General features: G+C 42.0%; 1 protein-coding gene across 1 annotated transcript in view; it reads left to right on the top strand.

Annotated features, from left to right (window-relative positions):
* LOC115902109 (protein eva-1 homolog C-like) overlaps positions 1-22,619 on the top strand; it is a 203,465-nt gene that overhangs the window by 37,947 nt on the left and 142,899 nt on the right. Inside the window, exon 2 of the mRNA XM_030945326.1 lies at positions 18,330-18,544. Within this exon, the coding sequence (XP_030801186.1) occupies positions 18,330-18,544 (215 nt within the window). The remainder of the gene's footprint in view (positions 1-18,329; positions 18,545-22,619) is intronic.

The following is a 22,619-nucleotide window of genomic DNA, read 5'->3' as shown; positions in this document are numbered from 1 at the left end:
AAATCTTACCTGTCCTGTGGAGAGCTGCTTACCATGTGGTTATGCCTGTATGAGAGAATTAAACACTTTTAAGGGATTGGAATTCAATCAGAGAATAATCAATGGATTTAGGGTGGAAGGGACCACTGGAGGTCTTGTAGTTCAAGCCCCCACTTAAAGCAATGTGCACCTCAAAGTTGTGTTAGGGGGGTGTGATCTTGCCCAATATACCCGGAAAATATCCCAAGGATGTGGCTTCCACAGGCTCTCTGGGCAACATGTTCCAGGACTTAACCACGCTGGTGGTGAAAAACTTAGCTTGGTTGGGTTTTCCCTTGTTGTAACTTCTGACCTTTGCATCTTGTCCTCTGTCTGTACACTTCTGGGAAGGATCTGGCTTTCTCTTCAATAACCAACCCCATTAGGAAGTGCAAGTCTGCAGTCAGGTCCTGCCCTTAATCTTTCCCAGACTAAACAAACATACTTTCATTACCCCTCTGTGTTATGTGCTCCAGCCCTCTAATCATCTTGGTGGTCCTCTTGGTGAACTCCCTTCAGTTTTTCAGCATCTCTGTCTGACTGGGATTTCCATGAGTGCTGGGGAGATAGGAATCATCAGTCCCTTGGCTGCTGAAGTGAGGAGGATTTCAGCACATTAGAGTGTCTCTAAGTGCTTTCCTGGAGCTGGAACAAAGCTGTAACCACAGAGGTTTTGAAGTTGCTCAGGGTCTTGTTCAGCTGGGTTTTGAGCAACACCAAGAACAGAGATTATACAAATTCATGGTAAAAGGGTCTGGGATAGCTCACAAATTGTCCTTGGGAGGTGACTGTTTCTCATTGTTGACTTTAAAGAGATGCAAACTTTGATAGTCCAGATTTTGATGTAAAATTAAATGCCCTTTTATGAGGTTGATGCCTGCAAGATAATGTCCTTACACATTCTGTCTCACCTTAGATCTGCTCCTGTAGCTGTGGGTGGCGAGTCAGGTGTGAGCAGGGCAGAGCAGGTATGCTCTCCTCTGCTCATTGGTGTGGGAGTTTGGGTTTGAGGGAGGATGTTGTATGGGTATTGTGGTGGTAAAGTTGTTCAGTATTCCAAATAGGGAAGGCAGAAGTGGGTAAACTTTGTATCACCCACATTAGATTGGGTAAATTCCCATTTCCTGTATTTACTCCAGTTTTCAGATAAGTGGATGTTTCACCTGGAGACTGAAACGTTCTCAGGTGTGCTTTGAGGAGCGTGATGTGGTGCTAAAATATGGGGGTTTTTGTGGTTTTTAAAGCTCCAAGTCACCTGAAAACATCAAACTGTGTTTGAGTCAATATTACCCTTCTCAGTGATGGGCATATTAGTTAAGCACTTCAAAAGCTTCCAGCTCACACAAGCTTTATTTCTACCTTTGGAAGGATTGCCATGGATCAGCTACCTCCATCTCTTTTTGGGAAGACTGTGCCCTTCAATCTTTCATATTTTGATTGAGAACTAGGTGAAGGGTTGGAGTGACCATGAGAACCTGATTATAGCCATGTGCCCTGTCTGCATCTGAGCTACGCTGAGAGTTGCTCCAAATATTTATGATCCTGTCCCCTTCTGCCTCATCTGAAAAACATCTTGATAGCCGGGCTGGGTCAGGCCTGAATGAAGAGCAATTCCATTGCACTCGTGTTAGGTCTAGTGCTGTAATAGAAAGAAACAGACTTTAAAACTCTTCCAACCAGCCCTTCTGCTTGGGTTGGACAGGTTGTTGAAAGGCTTTTTGTGTTACTGTTGGTTTTGAAAATCCCTGGATCATAGAGCTCTGAGCAGCAGATCAATCTCTTTTAGCTGTTGTTCCCAGATGGGAAGTATCCCAATAACCTACCATTTTTTTTCCTTTTCCTGTAGGGAACAAGAGCTGCTGGGAGGAATTATTTCAGTCTTGTGAGATCTTAAGCTTTGAAAGATGCTTTTTGGAATTGTTAATTTGTTTTTGGCAATTATTCCTTGCTGTCCTGCTCTTTGCAGTCCTGAGGAAGGTTTCCATCCCACCTAAATGCTCTGGTTTTTCTTTGGAGAATAATTCTGCTTGACCCCTATGACTTTAAAAACAATATATAGAAGGTTTTTGGTGCTTTTCCCCACAGCTTAGCCAAGATATAGCAGTTCTGTTGTTCCTCAATGCACAGAAAGTAATGTCTACACTGAAATTTTATCCAAGAAGTTTCTCTCCTTGTTATGGTGCATGTTGTGGAAACCCAAGATTTCTGCCCTTGGTTTATCCTCTGGGAGGGACAGTTCTGCTCCACAGAACCCGAGGCATTCTGCCAATTCCCCACTGTTGTTTTCATCTCCTGACCTTTCTCCTGGCTAACCCCCCTCCCACCTCAAGGGTGAGGCAGTGGAAGGAAGATGGAGTTACAGCTTCCTAGACATTTGGCTGTTTTGTCTTTTGTACATCACTTTGTGGCTGACAGGACATTATTGTTTTTCTTCAGAAAATGCCTTGCATGCTAATCTCTGTGCATTAGCTGATCACAGCATAAATGCTTGTCCATTATTCCAATGCCTTCCTGTGTGTCTTTCATCTCCATGCTCTCCAGCGTTCTCCTGTTTCACTTTTTCCCCTCTTTTGTCTTTAACTCTGTTTAATACAATCCACCTCAGTACCACAACTCCAGGCTACAGAAACAGGGACAGATACTGTAATCAGATTGATGGACTCAGTTAATAAAACTATTATGAACGGAGTTAACTATTATTAACCTGATTCTGAAGTGCTCTGTGAAGTCCAGTCTTCATGGGACTGTGACAATGATGTCCCTTTCCACCAATTCTTTATCTGCTAATAATAGAGGCCTATTGACTTTTCTGCTGTACTAAAAGTTAACTAGTATGCTCCAGCCTATTTCCAGAGAATTAAAATACTGCTGCTATTATTATTGTTGTTGTTGTTGTTATTGCTCTTTTACTTTCTGATATTTTGGGTAGCTTGAGAGCAAAACTCAGTGCAACTCAACCCAAAACTAGGGTTGGGGTTTCTATGGCCTAACTTCTGAGTCTACCATGCAGATTTCTATATCTGCGGTCCCGGGCTCTCTGTATAGGCACTGCAGAGATGTATGCATTCTAACATCATGCAAGAGCAGCTGTACCAGCCTGAACTGAAGGACCATCATAACCACTCTGTTCTAGTGTCTGACCAGCTTCACAGCTCAAGGACTTCTTAAATCAAGAGCTGTATGTGAGCTCATTTGTTCTTGATGGATTTTTCTTCCATTCATGGATGTTGTGGTGTTTTTGGTCCTTGTGAATGTTTAAGACCTGCAGAAGTGCAGTGGCCACAAGTGCCACAGTTCAGTTTTGCAGGTGGTAAGAAAATCCCCCCTTTTGTTTCACCAACCTTTTTTATTTTAATTGAAAGAAACAACACTTTCAATCCTTTCATCTCCCTTCCTCACTTCCACTTTCTGTGTGGTCTCTCACCTCCCAGTTGCCTGTCTTCCAGGTAGAAGAGGGTTAGTTGCAGTTTAACACTTTTCTCTTAAATGTCTCTGAATTCTCTGCATGATTTCTGAGTGGGGAGAGGGATGGGACGTGGATCTAGCAATGTAGACACTCTTCTGGGTATTAATATAGAATGGTTATACAGTGACATCATGGTGCTTTCGGCATTGCCTTCTATTCCTTCCTAACAATTCCTAGTTTTTTTTTTCCTGTTATTAATGAGTATTGTTTTTTATATTTTCACAGAACTTTGACTACTCCAAGACTCCTATCATGTGTTCCTTTTTTTACTTACATTGTATTTTATTTGGGATCTTTGACTAAACTTCAGTACCCGCAGTAGACTTGGCAGAACTTTCACTGTGTGACACTTCAGACCTGGGCTAGGTGTGTGCTTTAGCATGAGACATTACAGAAATGCCTGCCTGATTTTTCTCCTTTTTGCTGAGAGATTGCTTGTGGTGATCCAGGAAGGCATTTGTTGAGATTTGGAGACAGAACTTCAGGAGGAGTAGTCAAGCAGGCTACAAGGGAATGCTGTTGGTTGTGAAATATCTGGACACTAAGTCATTGTGTAAAACTCCTAACAAATTTTTCAGATTTCGTTATCTAAAACTCTGTTCCTGTAGCACTCTCCATGTTTTCATCAGAATAAATCTAATTAATAAACACAGATGTAAAGACTAAACAAATCCTGAAAGGTGATATTGTTACAGCGCTTACTCAGCAGTCAGAGTGCCCAGTGCCATTTCCATTGTCTGGAGCAGCAATTTGCTTGAGTGATAACATTGTTTATAAAGGTCAGTGATGCTGCTTGTGCAGGAGATGTACCTGGGAGGGCCTTTTCTTGCTTCCCTTCTGTTGCAGGACAATTCAAGTATAACTAATAGGCATCTCTGTGTGAGCAGAGCTGAGATGATGCTGAAATGCACCTGGGGTCACAACAAACAGAATTTCTACTCTGAATAAAGTTGTTTTTTTCCAAGCTGTTTTAAAGGAGACTGGGGCTTGTCAATGCATCCTGAGAAGTGATTATATCACAGAATGACTGAGGTTGGAAAATCACAGAATCATAAAATCATTTAGTTAAAAAAGACCACTAAATCATCTTGTCCAGCCTATCTGCTTAGAGCAGGGTTACCCACAGCAGGTTGTTCAGGGCTCTCCCTACTTGGATTTTGAATATCTGGAAGATTGGAGACTCCATGATGTCTCTGCCAACCCACTCCAGAGTTTGATCACTCTCACAATTGCACATACATGTTTAAATGGAATATCCTGTATTTGATTTTATTCCCACAGCTTCTTATTCATTCACCAATGAGCAGAGTCTGGCTCTGTGTTCTTTACTCCCTGTCTCATCAGTTATTTATACACATTGACAAGATCCCCCTGAACCTTCTCTTGCCCAGTCTAAGCAGTCCCAGCTTTCTCAGCCTCTCATTATGTAACAGGTGCTCCATCCCTTGAGCTTTGTGGCCCTTTGATGGACTCATACCAGTGTCGGGGTTTTTTTTTTTGCACAGAGGAACTCAGAACTGGATGCAACACTCCAGCTGGCTCTCACCAGTGCTGAGGGGCAGGCTTTCCTCTCCTGACCCGCTGCTGATGCTCCTCCCAAAGGCTGGCTTTGCTGTGAGGGCCCATTACTGGCTCATGGTCACCTTGGCATCTGCCAGGACACCCTGATTCTTTTCTACCAAGCTGCTTTTCAGCCTGTTGTTCCCCAACATGGTGCACAGGGATATTCCTCCCTATGAGTAGTCTTGGTATTTTCCTTTAGTTAAAATTAATGAGATTCCTGTTTGCTCATTTCTGCAGACTGTCAGAATTCCCTCTGAATGATGGAACAACCATCTGGTCTCTCAACTGCTCCTTCCTGTTCTGTGTCATCTGCAAGTATGCAGATGCCATGCACAGGTTCAGAGGTGTTCCTCAGTGTTAGAAAACATAACATTTACCTCAACAGCAGAAAACCTGGGTGCAGGTGCCTGTCCTGACACAAACCAGTATAATGTAGGAGGGAATATTCTTCAATCTAAGTTGTCTGGAGAGAAAAAAAACCAAAAAACAAATCACCTTTCCTGGGGAGGGATGATGTGTCTGAATCCAGCGTGGGGTTGTGATACAGCTGGGACATGCACTCAGATGCAGCAACTCAGAAATGCTCCCAGGTCTTGCAGTTTAATCCCAGCCTTTAGCTGTAACACTGTCCATATATGAGCACAATCCTCACTGACTTTTCCAGCAGCTGCCCCTGAAGCTGTTTGGGCCAGGAATACAATAGGTACAAGGAAAACGTGCACTGTGGATGTAGCTGCTGTTACAGCTGTGAGGCAAAGAGCCCTTCAAAGTGCTACTCTGCTAAAGAAATCCCTTCCTCTAACGTATTAGTCCAAACAACTGCTCTGTGTCAAAGCAGCACAAATAGCTTTTAGCCAAAAAGCTTTTCTAGCTGCTGTTTGGCTGGGGCCTGTCTGCCCTGCCCGAGTGCTGTCCCCATGCAAGGGGTGACTGCAGCACTCAGCTTCATAAATTCCACTGTCAGCTTTCCATTGTCCCTTTGTTCTTTGTTGCCAAGGAAGCCAAATATTATTTCAGTCCTTGAAAGAAGTTGCAAATATGGGGAATGGCTTTGGTAAAAGGTGGGGAGAAATACCTTTTGTGTTCTCTCTCATTGCCTTTAAGGAGCTGATTTGGATAATGTGGTAAAATGGGGCTGTTCTGTCTTTTCTCTGTTAGTCAGATGTCTTTATCATTATTATTAACTTATATTCCAGACTAAGCAGTTCCCTCTCTTTGTGTATCCTTTCATCTCCTTTGTCACATCCTGAAGTGCTACTGAGTGGTCCTGAATAAAAATCAGTCTGCATTTATATCTCTTTATCTCCAGGCTTTCTGTGATCCCTGCTACTTTACATTCACAAGCACTTATCTTTTTTTTCCTGGTCGTCCCAGGAATATGGATGTAGGATCATCTTCAGCTAACATTTGGAAAACTGAGGTGCAGGTGAAACTGATACCAGATGAAGTGTACTGGGAACTCCATCTGGCCCTGTGGCCTCCAGCCAGAGGTGACCATTTTTGATCACAGGATCAGAGAATGTTTTGGGTTGAAAGGAAACTTAAGAGACCCTCTCATTCCAGCCCCCTGCCATGAGCACAGACACCTTCCACTAGACCAGGTTGCTCAGAGCTTTCCACTTGAGCACCAGGAAGGTAAAGCTTGTTTAGCAGGTAGAAAGGAAACTCCTGCATTAATACTTGTTCTTCAGCCCGAGGTACAGAGACAGTCCTGCCTTTACTCCCAAGTGCCAATTTCCTGTCTTTTCCAGGAGGAGCATGTGTAACTTGAGGTTAGGTGACTTCAGGCTGCCTGGGCAGTGTTACAGCTTGGACTGGTGATGCTCAAGATGCCTGTCTATTGATAGTATTGTTTATATCAAACAATAAAAGAACAATTTACCTGTGACATCATTGTTCCTGCTATCCTGACAACATTTATCATGGCTTAAAGTTGTCCAGTTGCTGGTGAATAATAAATTCCCTCTTGGCTAAAGCCAATGGCTTAAACAGCAGATGCTGATCTGGCAGTTTTGCCTGATTGTGGCAGACGCAGCACACTGCATGTCCTGTTATGACAATACTTGAGGTTTGTGGCCAGGTCATCAGAGATAGAGCATATCAGAAATCAGGAGAGACTTATGTAAATCTACTTTTGATCTTCATTTTTTTTACCCCCCTCTTTTTATAGCCTCTCCGAGATCCCATTTTTTCCTGGATTTTTTTTTTCCCTTTTTGCAAGCAGGTATGATTTGGAAATAAGACATCACATGAGGACATAAAGACAGGTCACTTACAAATGGATACTCTTGCTCAAAATCTTTATCTTTTCTCCTTTTTACTATTTTAAGGCTGCTCTCTGTTCTTCCAGTTTCAAGTGACCCAATCTCCACAATACTTCCAGCTGATTCTTGCTGTCAGGATGAACTCCTGAGACCACTCTTCTAACTGAAAAATGAGAAAGAGATTTTATATGTCTATTCTAACTTCTGTCTTCTTTTATTTTCCCTTTTTCATTTCCTTCTTTTTCCCTTACTCTGCTTTATCCTTTCACTGTTTAGCCTCTTCTATCTTGTCTCAGTCTCTACTCATTTTCTTTCCTCTCTTGGGGTTCATAAAGCTGCCAAGGCCTGGCCAAAGCAAAGAGAAATATGCATTTCACAGGCAAAGGTCATGCAGAGGGCAGCATCATAGCTCTTACTGCAGGTCCTGGGGAAAAGGATGCAAGTTTGTTTCGGAGCTGTTGCTTTCATTAAATTTGACAAATCTACTCTCAATAAGAATAAATAAATAAAATATGGAATGTAAAGCAGAAGGAAAAGGGAGATGTGAAAATCCCAGTGCTGGAAACAAACTTTTGCCTAACTTTTGGATTTTCTTGGGAGGCGAGTTCTGGGAGAATTAAGCACGAGGTCTCTATTCTGGAGAGAAATCACCAATGTGGATTTTCTGCAGTGTCTCAGCAGAGCTCATGCAATATGTCTGTGACCAGTACCTGCCCTTCCCAAACAGGCTGTGATTTGTCATTATCCCCCCAAATTTTCTGCTTTTTCACTGGAAAATTTGCCAGGTGGGAAAGCAATCCAGTGATTTGACCTCCCTGAGTGTGGAGATGCCCAATCTTACCTATCATTGCACAGCACCAAATGAGAGAGGCCTTGAATTTTAGTTTGCAAGGCAAAAAATATCCTAATAAAAATGACCATTGTTCCATTGATCCTAATAAAAGGATTTTATTAGGATCCATTGATCCTAATAAAAATTACCAGTTCCCTCAGCTGTAAATTTAGTGCTGAACTGCTTTTTAAAATCAATGGGGGAGACCACAACCTGATTGGAAAGGTTTTCTGTAGGAAAACTCTTCTCTGCCAAGTTGGTATTTGCACATGTAAGTCACACTCTATTATTTCATGCAAGGTAACAGGATTTCAGATTTGCTCTCTGGGATCACAAGAATTGTTCAACATTTTCACCTGCCAGTTGAAATCTACATTTTTCAGGGATGTGTGGTCACTCAGAGAGCCCCAGAGCTGGCTCCTGGCACTGTGTGCAAAGCACTCACATTTGCTTGTGATGGCTTTAGCAGCAGCTCCCGTGGGGTTATGCACTTTTACCTTCCCTCCTGCCACTTGCCCCAGTCTAAATAAATCTGCCATTGCCCTGTATTCACAGTCTTGTCAGAATAATTTCTTCTGAATGGGCAGAAACCCATGTTGGTGTTTCTTAGCCCTTGTCAGATTGTCATGGCTGAATTCTTGATTTGTTTAAAGGATTGGTCAGTGTGCATAAAGTCTTCTCTGTCACTTGTGTGGTCAAATAACCACTTTTTTTTTTTTTGTCCCAGTGTGATATGCTGTGCAAAAGATTTCTTTTAACTTGGGTGGTAGCAGGATACTTCCCTGTAACTCCCAGTAAAGCTGTGAGCAAAGGCCAGGCTGATTTTAGGCACATCTTCTGCTGTAGCTCTGCTGAGGCTCACAGTTGTAGAATGGCTGATTTATAGCTCCCTTGCTGCATGTTCTGGTACAAAAAAAACCCCTGCCCTCTGTGTTTGCAATGGTGAAAGCCTGGGTTTTGGTAAAATTTGCTCTGTTTCTCACTGTCACATTGTGTGGGGACATGAAGGAGCTGTTACAGACCTTACCAGAGATAAACACAACCTGCTTTCATGACAAATGCCAAATATTTCCTATTTCCAGAGTAGATTTGAGATCAAATTTTCTTTGGTATGTGGTGAACTGGTAAATCCCTTGCTTCCTAAATATTAGAGATAAAAAAAAAATGCATTCATTGGGCATAAGGGTGCATCAGGGGACTGCTGACAGGCTCTGTGCTTGCCAGCACTGACTTCTGACACAGCTGAGGGCCCAAGAAGGGATTTGATGGAGATAGAGCTGCCAAATGACAAAAATTTGATTTCAGGAATGTTAGTGTCTGGACCAGAAGGTGCAGAACAGTTATCAGTCTCTTGTCCTAAGACATAGTGATGCTTCAAGGACAGGCTGAGTGTGGGGACGGATCCTCCTGTTTGAGATCTTAAACCTGGCTGCTGAAAGACATCAAGCTTTGGGATTGTTTTTTTCTTAGCTGGGCTCTTTCCAATTGCATTTTAATTTTGTAATGATGTTGATTTTCAAGGCTGAATTTTTAATAAGAATTTATCACCTGAAGGGGTGGGATCAAAAGGACTTTAGTATGAAAATGTAAGTCCAAATGAACACCAATGAGATTTTAATACATGAGGAAAGATGCATTGGTAATTATGCATGTATCATGAAGTTTTATATGGGTATAATTACAGCAGACTAATTATATCACTGTGGTTTTGCTGTTAAAAATCTCTTGTATATAAACCACCTAGATAAAACTGTCTTTTGAATAAAATAAATCTGTTATAACTTAATTTAGAAGAGCTGCATGGCTGTGGCGGTGTTAAGTTCTTTATTGCTACTTAGAATGCAATGGCAAGGCTAGAGTGAGCAGTGCTGTGATTTATGTGTGGGATGACTGTGTTTTGGAAAGGACTTGGTTGGGAGCCAAGGAGAAAGAGCCAGCTGAAGCTGCTCAGGAAGTATCACCCATGCAGTTCCCTCAGCTGTAAAGCAATGACCTTAAGCCTTACTGCAGCTGTATCTCTGGAATGAAATAGTGCCCAGCTTGTCACAGTGTATGGGATTGACCTTTGGGGACTGTTGGAAGTATAGTCTAAATCTCTCTCAAAATCACAGCTCTCATTCTCTGAGTGCTGAACAAACCCCATAAGGCTTCCCAAGACGACCTGGTTATGCTATAAGATGTATTTTATAAATTTCATTGCACGATGTGCAATATAATTTATGTATTTGACACATAATACATACCACTGCAAGTTATCCTTTTTTCAATTAAAGCAAGACATTAATATTTATAATGCTGTAACACTACCATATTACTTATATAATATATTAATATTTATGAAGTTATGACATTATTCTAACAAAGTGTTATAAGAAATTTAGTACTGCAAAACATGAACTCCTCAGTTGTAGCGAGGTCCAAGTTCTTCTGCAACTTAAATTAGGTAAAATATTCTGCAAAGTTCCTTGGTTTTTTTCACACACGTGTGTGTGCATATGTCTACATATAAATATATTTTTTATATATCTACACACACACATGTACATACACATGGAATTTTTAGTGGGAAGGGTTAGGAGTTGCCAAATCTGGCAGCCTGATAGAGGCAGAGAAACAAGAGCCTGTGTCCCCAGGTGCAGGCAGCTGAGGTGCTGAGCAGGTGTTCCTGACAGCGGGGCTGGGTCGGGCCACTGGATTCAGGCAGGAACACTTGGCTTCCACAAAAACAGCACCAGTGGCCTCATCCTGTTCCCCTCTCCAGCTGAGCAGGATGAAAGCCTGTTAGAAGGAAATGTAAAATAAATACATTCAATGTGGATCCTCTGAAAATGGCCCCAGAGAGTCCATGTGGCACTTGGGTCTGTGATCCCCAGTCACCTCACACAGATAGGAGCATGCAGAGAGGCTTTGTTGACTCCTGGTCTTGCCATAGCTGTCCTGGACCTCCTGCAGACAACTCAAAGCCTCTCTGGCCTTGGCAGTATTTGTCTTGTGGTGGCTTTCATACCTGCCGCCCAAAGCTTTTATTCTACTTGCCAGCCAGCCCAGCTTGACAGCCAGCGGTGGCCACAGATGTACCTACACACTGTGCACTCCATCTCTTGCTCCAGTGCTGGCAGGAGGCATCCATGGACACTCTGACCTGTGCTCCAGCTCTGGCTGCTGTCACCTCCGTACATCACATGCGCACAAATCACTGGAAGAGGCTTAGATCTGAAACAAGGGAGCAACAAGTAGCTGGAGAGAGGGCTGCAAGCTGGTGAAGTCCTTGTGCGCTGCCTTCCAACCAAATTCTCTGTACTGTCAAATATATTGCAAAATCATGGCTGCCTGCAACCATACAGCTCAGCAAACAAGAGTTTTTTGAGAAATTCCTGAAATCCAAAGGAAGTGGGTGGACAGCACCTTGAATCACCAGTCATGATACTGGTGCACAATTCTAGGAGAAACACTGACAAATGGAGGGAGTCCAGTGGAGGGCCAGGAGGATACTTTGAACCTGAAGCACATGGCATAGGAGGGATGGTGGAGAAGAGAAAGCAGTATCCAGATGCTTCCTTCTGCTTCCTGGAAATGACTATACATAAACCAAAGCTGGGCTCCTCTCAGAGGTGCAAACTAACAAGGCAGAAGGCAAGAAACCTGAGTTGTGACAGGGGAAATTATGAACATTTATTTGAAAAAAAAATTGAAAAAATTTGAATGACAAGGGCGATGAAGCCCTGGCAGAGGTACCTCAGAGGCTGGGGAATCCCTGTTATTGGCAGCCCTTGCTCAGGGCTGAACAAGGTGCTGAGCAGCTTGATTTCACTTTGATATTGACCCTGCTCCAAGCAGCAGTCTGGGCTGGGTGACCTGCAGGAGGCCCTTCCAGGATAAATATTCAAGCATTAAAAAAAAAAAAAAGATAATTTTTTAAACTCTGTCCATTTGTTTTTTCAAAACGTAGAATTTCAGGAAAAGTAAATCTCCATAGCTGTAAAGGCTTTTAAAATTTGTTTTAGAAAAAAAGTAAGCTCTCAAGAAAATATGGAGTTATGGGACAGTCAAAGAAAATCATCAAAGATGATAATTCAAATAACAAAAAAAGATTTTTGCTATTGAATTTTTAGACTGATTGTTTAAAGTTGTAGACCAAAAATACTTGCAGTTGGAGTTGCTTTTTTAATTCTCCAGAGTAATTCCGACTGTCTGTGTAAAAGCTGTAGTGTTTTATTGACCTTTGTAGAAGTTTAGAGTTAGGGAATTTAAGGGAATAATTACTAATCCTCAATAGTATCTGTGTCATATTCAAGCCAGCAGAATTGAAAATGACAGTGTTTTTATTCCTGCCATGCCTAGCCTTCACCAGTCTAACTTCCAGTACTTTCTCATCCCTACAAAAACCTGGTATGAAATACTGATCAGCATTTACAAAACCTTACCTTGTTTAGACTTTAGCTGGCACTCAGCTGCAGTTCTAAGTTCACTCTTCTTTCAAAACCATTTTTCTGAATTAACACTGGATCCTGTTTGGAACTATAGCTGAGGTACAGAAGATCAGATAGTGGGCAGGGAACTGTTGACTTAAAATAAAAATATTTTCCTTCATATGCTTACAAGATGTTCAGGTTTGTTCAGAGCTGTATGGTATCTGAAAGGTGAAAGGCTTGGGGAGTAGCTGAACTGAAAGCAAATCTCTCTGTAGAAGGATTGTAATAGCGCATTTCAATCTCCAGCATTAGTAACAAAGCAAAACAAACCCTACTTGTCTGTACTGGGCTGCTCTGTGATTTGAGAGAGCGGCTTTTGCTGCCACCACCACAGGATTATCAGTAATGCCTGGTATGAAATGCATTCATTGAGTCCCTGCTCTGGCTTCAAGCCTGGCCTGGGGTCACATTTCAGCTCTGTTGGCCCATCCTCATGGCTGTCACTTGACTCCCCTGGCTCAGCTCTGTTTCTGTGAGATGTTACAAGGATCAGTGCTCTGCCCATAAAGAAAAAGCTGAAATTCTCCAGTGTATGGCCTGCCTGAAAACCAGTGTGGTTTAGGGGTTGTCTGAACTCCAGAAAATCTGATTAAGCTATCTCCTGGAAAAAAAGTTCTGTGTCACATTCAGTGTCTCTATAACATCTGCAAGGAAGCTGAGGAAATTAGAAGAAAATGGCAGCAAATATTGAAAAAACAATATGGATTGGAAAATAAGAGGATTATAAATAAAAGGATCTGTGTCAACCAGCCACAAGGGAATACTTAAGTCACTAGCAGTTAATTGCAGTGACTCCATGTGTTTCAGTGATTGGTAAATCACTTATTTCTAAGTATAAAGTCCTTTTTTTATGAGGTTGATTTGTCTCTATGATATGTATGTACTCCTGTATTTGTAACCACTACAGCTCAAAATGGGATATTTTAAGAAGACATTACAATAGCTTGGATGTAGCTTGATGCAGATGTTTATGAAGCTCTGGCTTTAATTATATGTAGTAATTAATTAGCCATTAGGATCCTTTGAATTTTCTTGTAATTTATTAAAGGTTTGGGATCACATCCAAACTGTAAAAAGAGTTAGTTCTATTGTGATTGTCTCTATTCTTCCAGCACATTCCTACAGGGATGTTCGCTGGTGAAAGATGAAATCTCTGTTCTGACGATTGGTGAGCTGGTGAGTTGCTATGTGCCTTGTCAAGCAAAACTAGAACTGGTTTTAGTGGAAGCAGGAGAAGAGAACTTGCTGGTTTTAGACAGCCATGGTTAATTGGGATACATAAATGAATGTTTGTGTGCTCTGCTTTTATCAAAGAACAGTTACAGACTCATAGACTCATGGAATCCTAGAACAGTTTGGGCTGGAAAAGGACCTTAAAGGCCATTTCATTCCAATCCCCTGCCTTGTGCAGGGGCACCTTCCATTATCCCAGCTTGCTCCAAGTTCTGTCCAACCTGGCCTTGAACACTTCCAGAGATGGGGCAGCCACAGCTTCTCTGGGCAACCTGTGCCAGGGCCTCACCACCCTCACAGTAAAGAATTTCTTCCTAAGAGGAGAATTTTCTAGTTTAAAGCCATTCTGTCTTGTCCTCTCACTTTGTGCCCCTGTGAAATGCCCCTCTCTGGACTTGTTGTAAAGCCCCTTTATGTACCGGAGGCTGTATTTTCCTACTTCTGGATGGGGTGGAAGCCCTTATGCCATCTGTGCTTTTGTGAACTGCTCCATCAGCCACTTTGGTTTCAAAAAGGAAGGGAGTAGCTCCATGAGAGGAATAAAGGAGGATGTTTAGATTTACAGTTCCTGTAAAATGGTGATATTCTGTATGAAGCAGTTATGTTTCTCTTTCCTTCATATGCGTTAGGATTTAGAACTGACTGTTAAATGGGAACTCATCAACAGTCTCCTGGAGAGGCAATGGTTCAAATGATTCTTGGGAGCTGACATTGCTGGGGGGGATAAAGTTACTGTCAGCATTTAGCATTGTGTTTGATGAGTAGTGTAAAATAATTGCTGGTAACTGATAGCAGGCAAACCCCACACTTTGGAAAAATAAATTGCAGGTGGTGTTTAAAGGGAATATTTCCTTCTTTTTTGAGGGAAAAATGATATATTATTTTCGTGATGCATTTATTTTGGTTGTTTATTCTATCTCCAGAATAAACCAGTGTCACCACCTGCTTTGGTGGTGACACTGGTTTTTTGAATTGAGGAGACATTTAACTCTGGATCTCTATACATTGATTTAACTTGGGAGTATGAAAGCCCATAATCAAAGATTCCACATCCTTGACACAATCCTTAACAAAAGAGAAGTGTTAACGCCAAAACATATTGAGATTATTTTTGTTATCCCAGGTTTTCAAAACATGCTTTCGAAAATGCTTAATGGGCTTAATTATTATATTTCTTTGTTGCTTTTAACATGTTTTCAAATGAAATTAATATTTTTTAAGAGAAGCTCAAATTACCACCTGCTCTAACATCATTTTACCCTGGTATACAAGTGCTATTGAAGTCCTCAATCACCTGCCACTGGATTCATGTTTATATATTTCATTCAGCAAAGAGAGTCCCAGTAGTTCCCTCCCTGATACCACATGTAAGGGTATAAAAGGATACTTGGAGACTTGATACCGAAAATTCAACAAGGATCCTGAAAAGAATTCAGATTTTGGCTAACTGAACAATGAATCAATGGGTAATGAAATGCCAACACTTTCAAAAGAACTGCCAATGAAATAGTACAAATCTGACACACTTAAAGAGAAAAAAAAACCCAAAAAAGCAATAATTCTTTTCCTTTTGCACTTCGAAGAACATCATCTCCTCCATGACCATGCCCGTGCCTAATCCAGTCTCTTCTCTCTGACAGTGGTCAGTGCCAGATGTTTCAGACATTGTGCTTTGTTTATTATGAGTCAGTCTCCATCAAAGCATTCAATCCCATCAATATCTTGAGCTTGAGCGAACTCAAGTTATTTTGAGATTGCTGATGGAAAATGAGAGGAAGGAGCTGTTTCAACAAGTGATCTGCACTAATTGCAGGGGCTGAAACCTTTCCTGATCCTGAATTGGCAATATGAAAGGCATGCTGTAGGAGGCTGTTCTGATGTAGAGTAGTTGAATATTCAGAGGAGACAGTAAAGTCTTGACTGCACTTTGGTTGTATTGCTCTGGCTCCTTAATAGGGTGGCCTCAGGGAAAAGTACTAATGCACTGGACTAACAGCGTGGAAATGCATTTCAATATTTTGTGCTGTATTCTGATTCTGTTTGTGGTTTGCTTGCCCTGATGGCCATCCTGCATAGTTGCCTTACTTTTGAGGGAGAGAGCTGAACTAATTCCAGGACTAGGTGTGCAGCACCCCCAGGGCATGTATTCTATCAGCTGGGAAAGCAGGTCCACCCCAGTAGTTAATTTTGTCCCAGAGCGCCTCCTTGAACAAGTGAAATAAAAGCACTAAATTAAGTAGTGTTTTTGCTGATCTGATGCAGCCCTGTCACTCACTCTGATAACTGAGGCTGTGTCTCAGCTTTTTTCTTATGAGCAAAAGCTGCCCTCGGGACTTGGAAATTAATATGCTGATTTGAGTAAATATTTATTTGGCACACACCTTGAGGCACTGCAGCAACAGAACTGTTAAATGTTAAGTAAGAACTACAGGCTAAAATTTAGAGAAATCAGAGAATCCAGCCCCCACAGCGGCAGCTGAATGATGAAGCTATATTACTGTGTGTTGGTTTTCTCTAAGAACAGTAATTGTAGTTGTTTTAGACATCTTGAAATTTGTTGAAACTGGTGGTCTTTCACAGCACTCCTGAGCCAGGTTTTGGTGTTGGCATGGAAGAAGAGCTATTCCCAGTAAAAGGTCTGGATATGGGAAGTAAAAAGTTAGGAAAGTGGGATTTAATTATTGTTTTAAATATGTAAAGGTATAGACAAAATGGAATGAGTCTTCTCTCTGAAAGGTTTCACTGTGACAGTTGTTAGGCTTTGGCACAGGGTGCTCAGAGAGGTTGTGGAGTCTCCACCCTTGGGTTCAGAACTGGGAAAGCTGGACTAAATTGGCCCTGCTTGGAACAGAAGGCTGGACTAGATGACTTGTAAAAGTAACAACCTAAGTCATTCTGTGATTATGGGTCACCAAGAGAATAGTCTTTTTTTTGAAAAACAAATTTTATCTTCCCTCTTAGGAATTTGTCCAGGGATTGTTTCTTTTAATTGCTTTATCCCCTTTCTCTACTATCTCTTTAAGCGTATAGCAGCAGCCATCCCACCGTGTCCTCTCTCTGTCTCCCTTCACAGAGGAAGAGGAATATAGGGACAGGCATTGTGGGATGGCTGCTTGTAGGCTTGTGTAGGTGACAGTAGTGGGAAGGGGACTTTCAAACCCATTGCAGAGAGGAGATCTGTGGGGTTGAATGCAGCCATGGCTGACACTGACATGGGGCATGCTCTAGTGTTCCCTGTATGGATGGATGTCTCTGTATCAGCAACCAGGAGGCTTCCCTGCATGTGGCAAAGTCAGGATTGTTTGGGAGCTCCCACGGCAACCTGACTGTAATCAGCCCTTTTGACTCAGTGTAATTTTAATGAGACTTTGTCCCCCTGCTTTATTCTTGTCAACAACTTCATTATAGTGGATAACATAATCCCCTAAGAAACAAGGAGAGATTTGGTTCTGTGCAGTGTTTTCCTTCAAAAAATATTGTGACTGTTCAAAATGAAAGGGAAAGCAAAGCTCTCAGGAAGTGTCAAAGGCCTAGGACAGAAGGTGCAGCCAGAAGAATTAAAATGGTATAATGTGAAAGGAGATCAAAGATAGGACTGGAGTGCCAGGATGAAATAGGACCTCATACAACCAGTTGTACCCCAACCTTCCCCTTAGTGACTTTGCATTTGGGCCTTTTTGCCCATGACCATTAGTTTATAGGAAAAGTGATGTTGGAAGGGACTTCTGTTCTCTAGTCTAACCTACTGCTCTAGAATGTCAGACCTGCTGGCTCAGGGCTTTATCCAGTAATGTCTTGGAAACTTCCAATAATGTAGGCTGCACAGCTTCTCCGGGCAAGCTGCTCCACTGCTTGACTGCTCTCTGAAGGACTTGCTCCATATATCTGGTCTAAAACTCCTGTTTCTTATTGTGCCTGTTATTTCTCATTTTCCTACTGTGAAGAGCCTGCTCTATCTCTTTGATAACCTCAGAGTAGATACTGGCAGGCTGCTGTTATTTCCTCTCAAAAATGTCTCTTCTCCAGGCTAAAGAAGCCGCTTCTTACAGGGAAAGTGCTCCAGCTTCCAGCCTTTTTGGTGGCTTTCTGTACTCACTCCAGTTTATAGAAATCTGTCTTGTATTGAGAGGCCAAAAATTGCACGTGTCATCTAGATTAAGTCTAAATGATGAGTCTGGCTCAGCTTCATTTCCTGTAAACTTGACAGATATGCTGATGAAAATAAGTTGTATGATTCAACTAAGAATTTAGAGCATCCAAATGTTCCTTCCACTAAGGATATGAAACAAGGCTAAAGGTCAAATCACCAAGTGTCCCTAATGTCCCTGTCATTGTGTCTCTCCTTTGCACCTTTGTGAGATGAGTAATAAAATCTGCATGCCTCATTGCCTATTATTTTGTGTTTGTTGGCCGCACTGCTGTAAATCAACTAATTTTTAACTACTTTTCCCTAATGATGGTTTTTGTTGTGTTTTTTGCAGGTTACATATCACAGGTACTAAAGAATTACACTGACCATGCCTGTGATGGAGAATATGTGTCCCTGAGATGTCCCCACAGAACTACCATCAGCATCCAGTCTTCTTTCTATGGCCGAATTGTACCAAGTCATCAGCTGTGTCCTTCTCGCTATCCCCACTCCTATGCAACTTTAACTAAAGAAGATGTTGCCTGCTCAGTTGGCACTTCTCTTCAGGTATTGTTAAAATGCATTTCTTAATTTTGAATTTCACTTTTCCTTGGCCAGGCAGCAGCTCTCAGTGTTGGTGCAGAACAGACCTGCCTTAAGCAGGGCTACCCAGCACGGGAGCTCTGACATCTCACACAACTTAGTGGATAATTCATCTTTGTAGTTTAGACAGGACTGAATTAGATTTTGATAGTGAATTTCTTAGTTTTCCTGCAACTCTAGTCAGTAACACTTCAGGAATGTGGTTGAAAGAGAATTACACTTCAGGACTGCATTATGTTTGACTGGGTTTGAAGAGCATTATTTTTATAGTTTTCCTTCCCAATTACTACCTTTTCAACACATTCAGAAATTGCTGTAGCATTCTTTTTGCTTTAGATACTATTTCAAGAGGCTTTTACTTTGGTAACTTGAAACCCAAAAAGAATCCTTGGCTTTACTTCTTGTGACTCATTTGGCTCTTAGGCCACTGTAAGTGGTCATACATCACTTAAACTCGTAACATCCCCCAGTAGTTAATCAGCTCTGACCATCTGTGTAGGGAAAGTTGTCGCTGTGTATTGTCCCAAGAGCACATGTGATGTCAGCAAATCAAAGGATTACTTGGAAGGTGCCAGTGTTGCTCAACTGTCAGTAGGAACAACTAAAATTAGAAACATGAGTTGGCTGATGTTGTTGAGATGAATAGGGTCTGCTCCTGGGTATTGAAGCAAGCACAAGTTTTTCCAAGTGCCAGACTTGGGACTGTGAAAACTTTTGGGCAAAGCTCTCAGTCATCCAGTGTGTTTACGGCTTAGAATCAAGAATAACTCATAATAAAAAAATATAGCAGACTAGATTAATGAACCTACAGGCTTAGTGAGTAATTTCTTTTATAATTTGGCTAAAGGCCAGAGTTTTCCACATCACTTCTCCCTCTTGCACCCAGGGTTTTTAAGAGACATTTACAGCATTTTTTAAAAAGTTGATTTGAGCGCTTTGGCTTCCAAATGACAGTGGTAAGTTCTCAAGAATTTGCACAAGGTTGGTGTTTGGCTGTAGTGTAACCCTTAAGCTGACAGAATTGAAGTTGCCCTCATGACACTTCCATTGCACAGCAGGGGACTGAGCTGTAGTATGGGAGGATGTGGTCCTTATCAGTGGAAGGTTTTCCCAGATATGATAACAAAAGTTCATAATGAAACAGACGAGAGGCAGTTGTGTTGTTAAGGGTGGGAGAACACAGGGAGAAAGCTTTGGTAGAGGCAAGCCTTCCCTTCTTTTATTGATTTACTGAAAAATTTACTTGCAACATTTCATTTACCAAGGTGATTGATAGCTATGAGCATCGCCTGAACCCTTGTGGGTGAGTGGCCCAGTTAAGGCATCTGGAAGAACTTGAGAAGAGGGAAGATATTACCCTAGAGTTTCCATTTCATGGTTTTATGTGTAGGAGGGATTGAAAATAAATCCTTACCTGCCTCTCTTAGCTTTTTATGTCCTCAGACCTGTTCCCCATTAGCTTTGCTTTCAATAGTTTGCGTTCAATACTTAGGTGGCTTGTAATTCCCAATCCTTGTTTATCAGAGTAAGAATTGTGTTCCCTGTAGGTAGTCCTGCAGCAGATCCCTTGTGCAGTACATTTCTTACATGACTGTGACCAAAACACTGTTATTAACCCATTTTGGGGAATGCAGATGTGCTGGGAAAGCAACTGACATTCTCTCTTCTGCCACAAATTTCTTGGGACACCTTTGGCAAGTTCCTGAGCCTTTTTGGAGGAGACTCACAGCCTCTTTGGTGCCCCCAGATGTGGCTTTGATCCTTCCATGTGTTGTGGTTGCCCAGGGTAGGATGAGTCCAAATGCCAGAGATGAATCTCATCTTCTCTCTCAGTTCTGGAGGGGGTGAGGCCTCTCTGAGGGGTAAGCCAGGAACTCCACAAGCTGAATGGCAAGCTGCCTGCAGCTCACTGGTAGGAAATGCATATGTGTAGGAAAATTGGAAAGCTGTAGACAAGGAAATTGCGTGTATTTTTGTGGTTTTGCAACTCAGATATATGGCTGCTACAGGCAGGACCAATTGTGTGTATATTCTGGTTGTCAGCAATTGAAAAAGTCAGCCAAACCAAACCCTTCATAACTAAGTGTATAAAATCACTGTGTCTAATCAAACCCATGACTGTATAAATTTGCTGCTTCTCTGCAGAGTGGTCTGGAGGGAGTGAGGAGCATTTATTAACTGTGCCCTGCAAACACTAGCTGTGCATGTAAACTCCCATTTACAATCTCTCTCCACTGTAAATGTCCAGTTCAGATATTGTTTCTATGTTAAAAAGGGAAAAGAAGGAGTTGATTACACTGAGAGAACCACTACTAATTCAGCTTTATGTGATTGGCTGCCAGGATTCCTTGCTTTAGTCACTTGTTTTGTTTGCAGACCACCTGGGAGAGTGTGTATGAGACATTAAGGCAGTGACCCAGTGACCCCAGACTACACATTTCTGTGGTTCTAACACTGTAATGTCAGATTCAGTGGGAGCTTTCCAAATGCACAAAGAATTTGGACATTCATAGAATCATCACAGATTCATAGAAGGGTCTGAGTTGGAAGGGATCCTAAAGATTGTCTTGTTCTAACCCCCTGCCATGTGCAGGGACACCTTCCACTAGATGAGGTTGCCCAAAGCCCCATCCAATCTGGCCTTGAACACTTCCAGGGATGGGACAGCCAGAACAGGGCAGTCTGTTCCAATGCCTCACAACACTCTGAGTAAAGAATTTCTTCCTAGTATCTAATCTAAATTTACCCTTCACCTCAAGGCTTTTCCCCTTGTTGTATGACTGCACACCCTTCTTGTAAGCCTCTTGTAAGCCCCCTTTATGTACTGGAAGGCTGAATTCTGGATCAGTATTTTTGATGCCACTTGTTTTCAGCAATGAAACACTTGAGGTTTGTATGGAAGAATGTGTAATGGTTGGCTAAAATTATTGCTTATTACCAGAAAACTATATTACACTTTACAGCTGATTATCTGCAATTTTCTCATTTTGATAAATTGGCAGAAAATTAAACCACAGCTTATTTGTAAGGAAAACAGAAAACCCTGGAGAGCCACTTAATTTGTTGTGCTTCTGCCCCCTGATATTTACCAAAGACATTGAGGGCTAACTTCTCTCTTCATTTGCACAGGTACTGAAATCAGCAGATAGATGCTCTTCCAAGGGCAATGTTTTGCCCTGTCACTTGTTTTCCCAAGAGGAGCTGTGCTTAGAAGGTGCTCTGGAGCTGAATCCCAACTCTCCTTAGAAAGACTAGCTAATCTGGGGAGGGCCTGTGGGCACGGCCTGTGCCCTGGGTCTCTTTCAGCACTCTCCAGGACAACCAGACCTTGGTGACAAGGATCACTAGTGCTGCTGATGTGGTATTTCCTATTGTCCTTTGGGTGGGAGACAGGACACCTTTGCTGCCACCATCTCCTGCTGTTGCTTCAGCAGCCCTGCAAAAGGGAACAGATTCCTTGCATGCTGACCCCAGGATTCCCCGAACTCTTCCTCCCACTTTTTTTTTTTCCCCATTTTTGTCTACCAGGAAGGTTTCTGTGAAACCAGAAAAATAAAAAAAGAAGAAGCAAAAGGGTGCTACCTCTTTGCTGATGGAAAGATGAGACAAACTTTTCAGAAATGGCTCTCAAAGCACAGGCCAGCTGTTGATCACAAAACAGAGGGCTGGTGCTGCTGTTTCCAAAGTGGATTTTGTTTTCCCCAGTTATTCTGGATTAAAGGTAAAATACCAAGTAAAAGGAAACATTCCCAACTGCTCCAGCTTTCTTGGCAGGTCAAGGACAATGGCTCCTGACATGTCCAGTCACCAGATATTGCATGGTCCCACTGATGTCACAGCCCTAAGTGGCCTCAACAGGAATAAAAAAGGACTTCAAGGACTTTAGTCCTCATGTTTCTCATGACTTTGAACATCTAGAAGATGATGATGGTCGGGGGAAAGAAGGAAGAAATTGGTAGAAAGGAAGAATAATGGTCATCAGTACTACTTGGAGGAGAACCCATTGTTATATTGAATATTAGAACTCCACAGTTTCTAG

Source organism: Camarhynchus parvulus, chromosome 3 (genome assembly GCF_901933205.1).
Source record: "Camarhynchus parvulus chromosome 3, STF_HiC, whole genome shotgun sequence".
Classification (NCBI taxonomy): Eukaryota; Metazoa; Chordata; class Aves; order Passeriformes; family Thraupidae; genus Camarhynchus; species Camarhynchus parvulus.
This window is presented reverse-complemented; position numbering and strand designations above follow the sequence as displayed.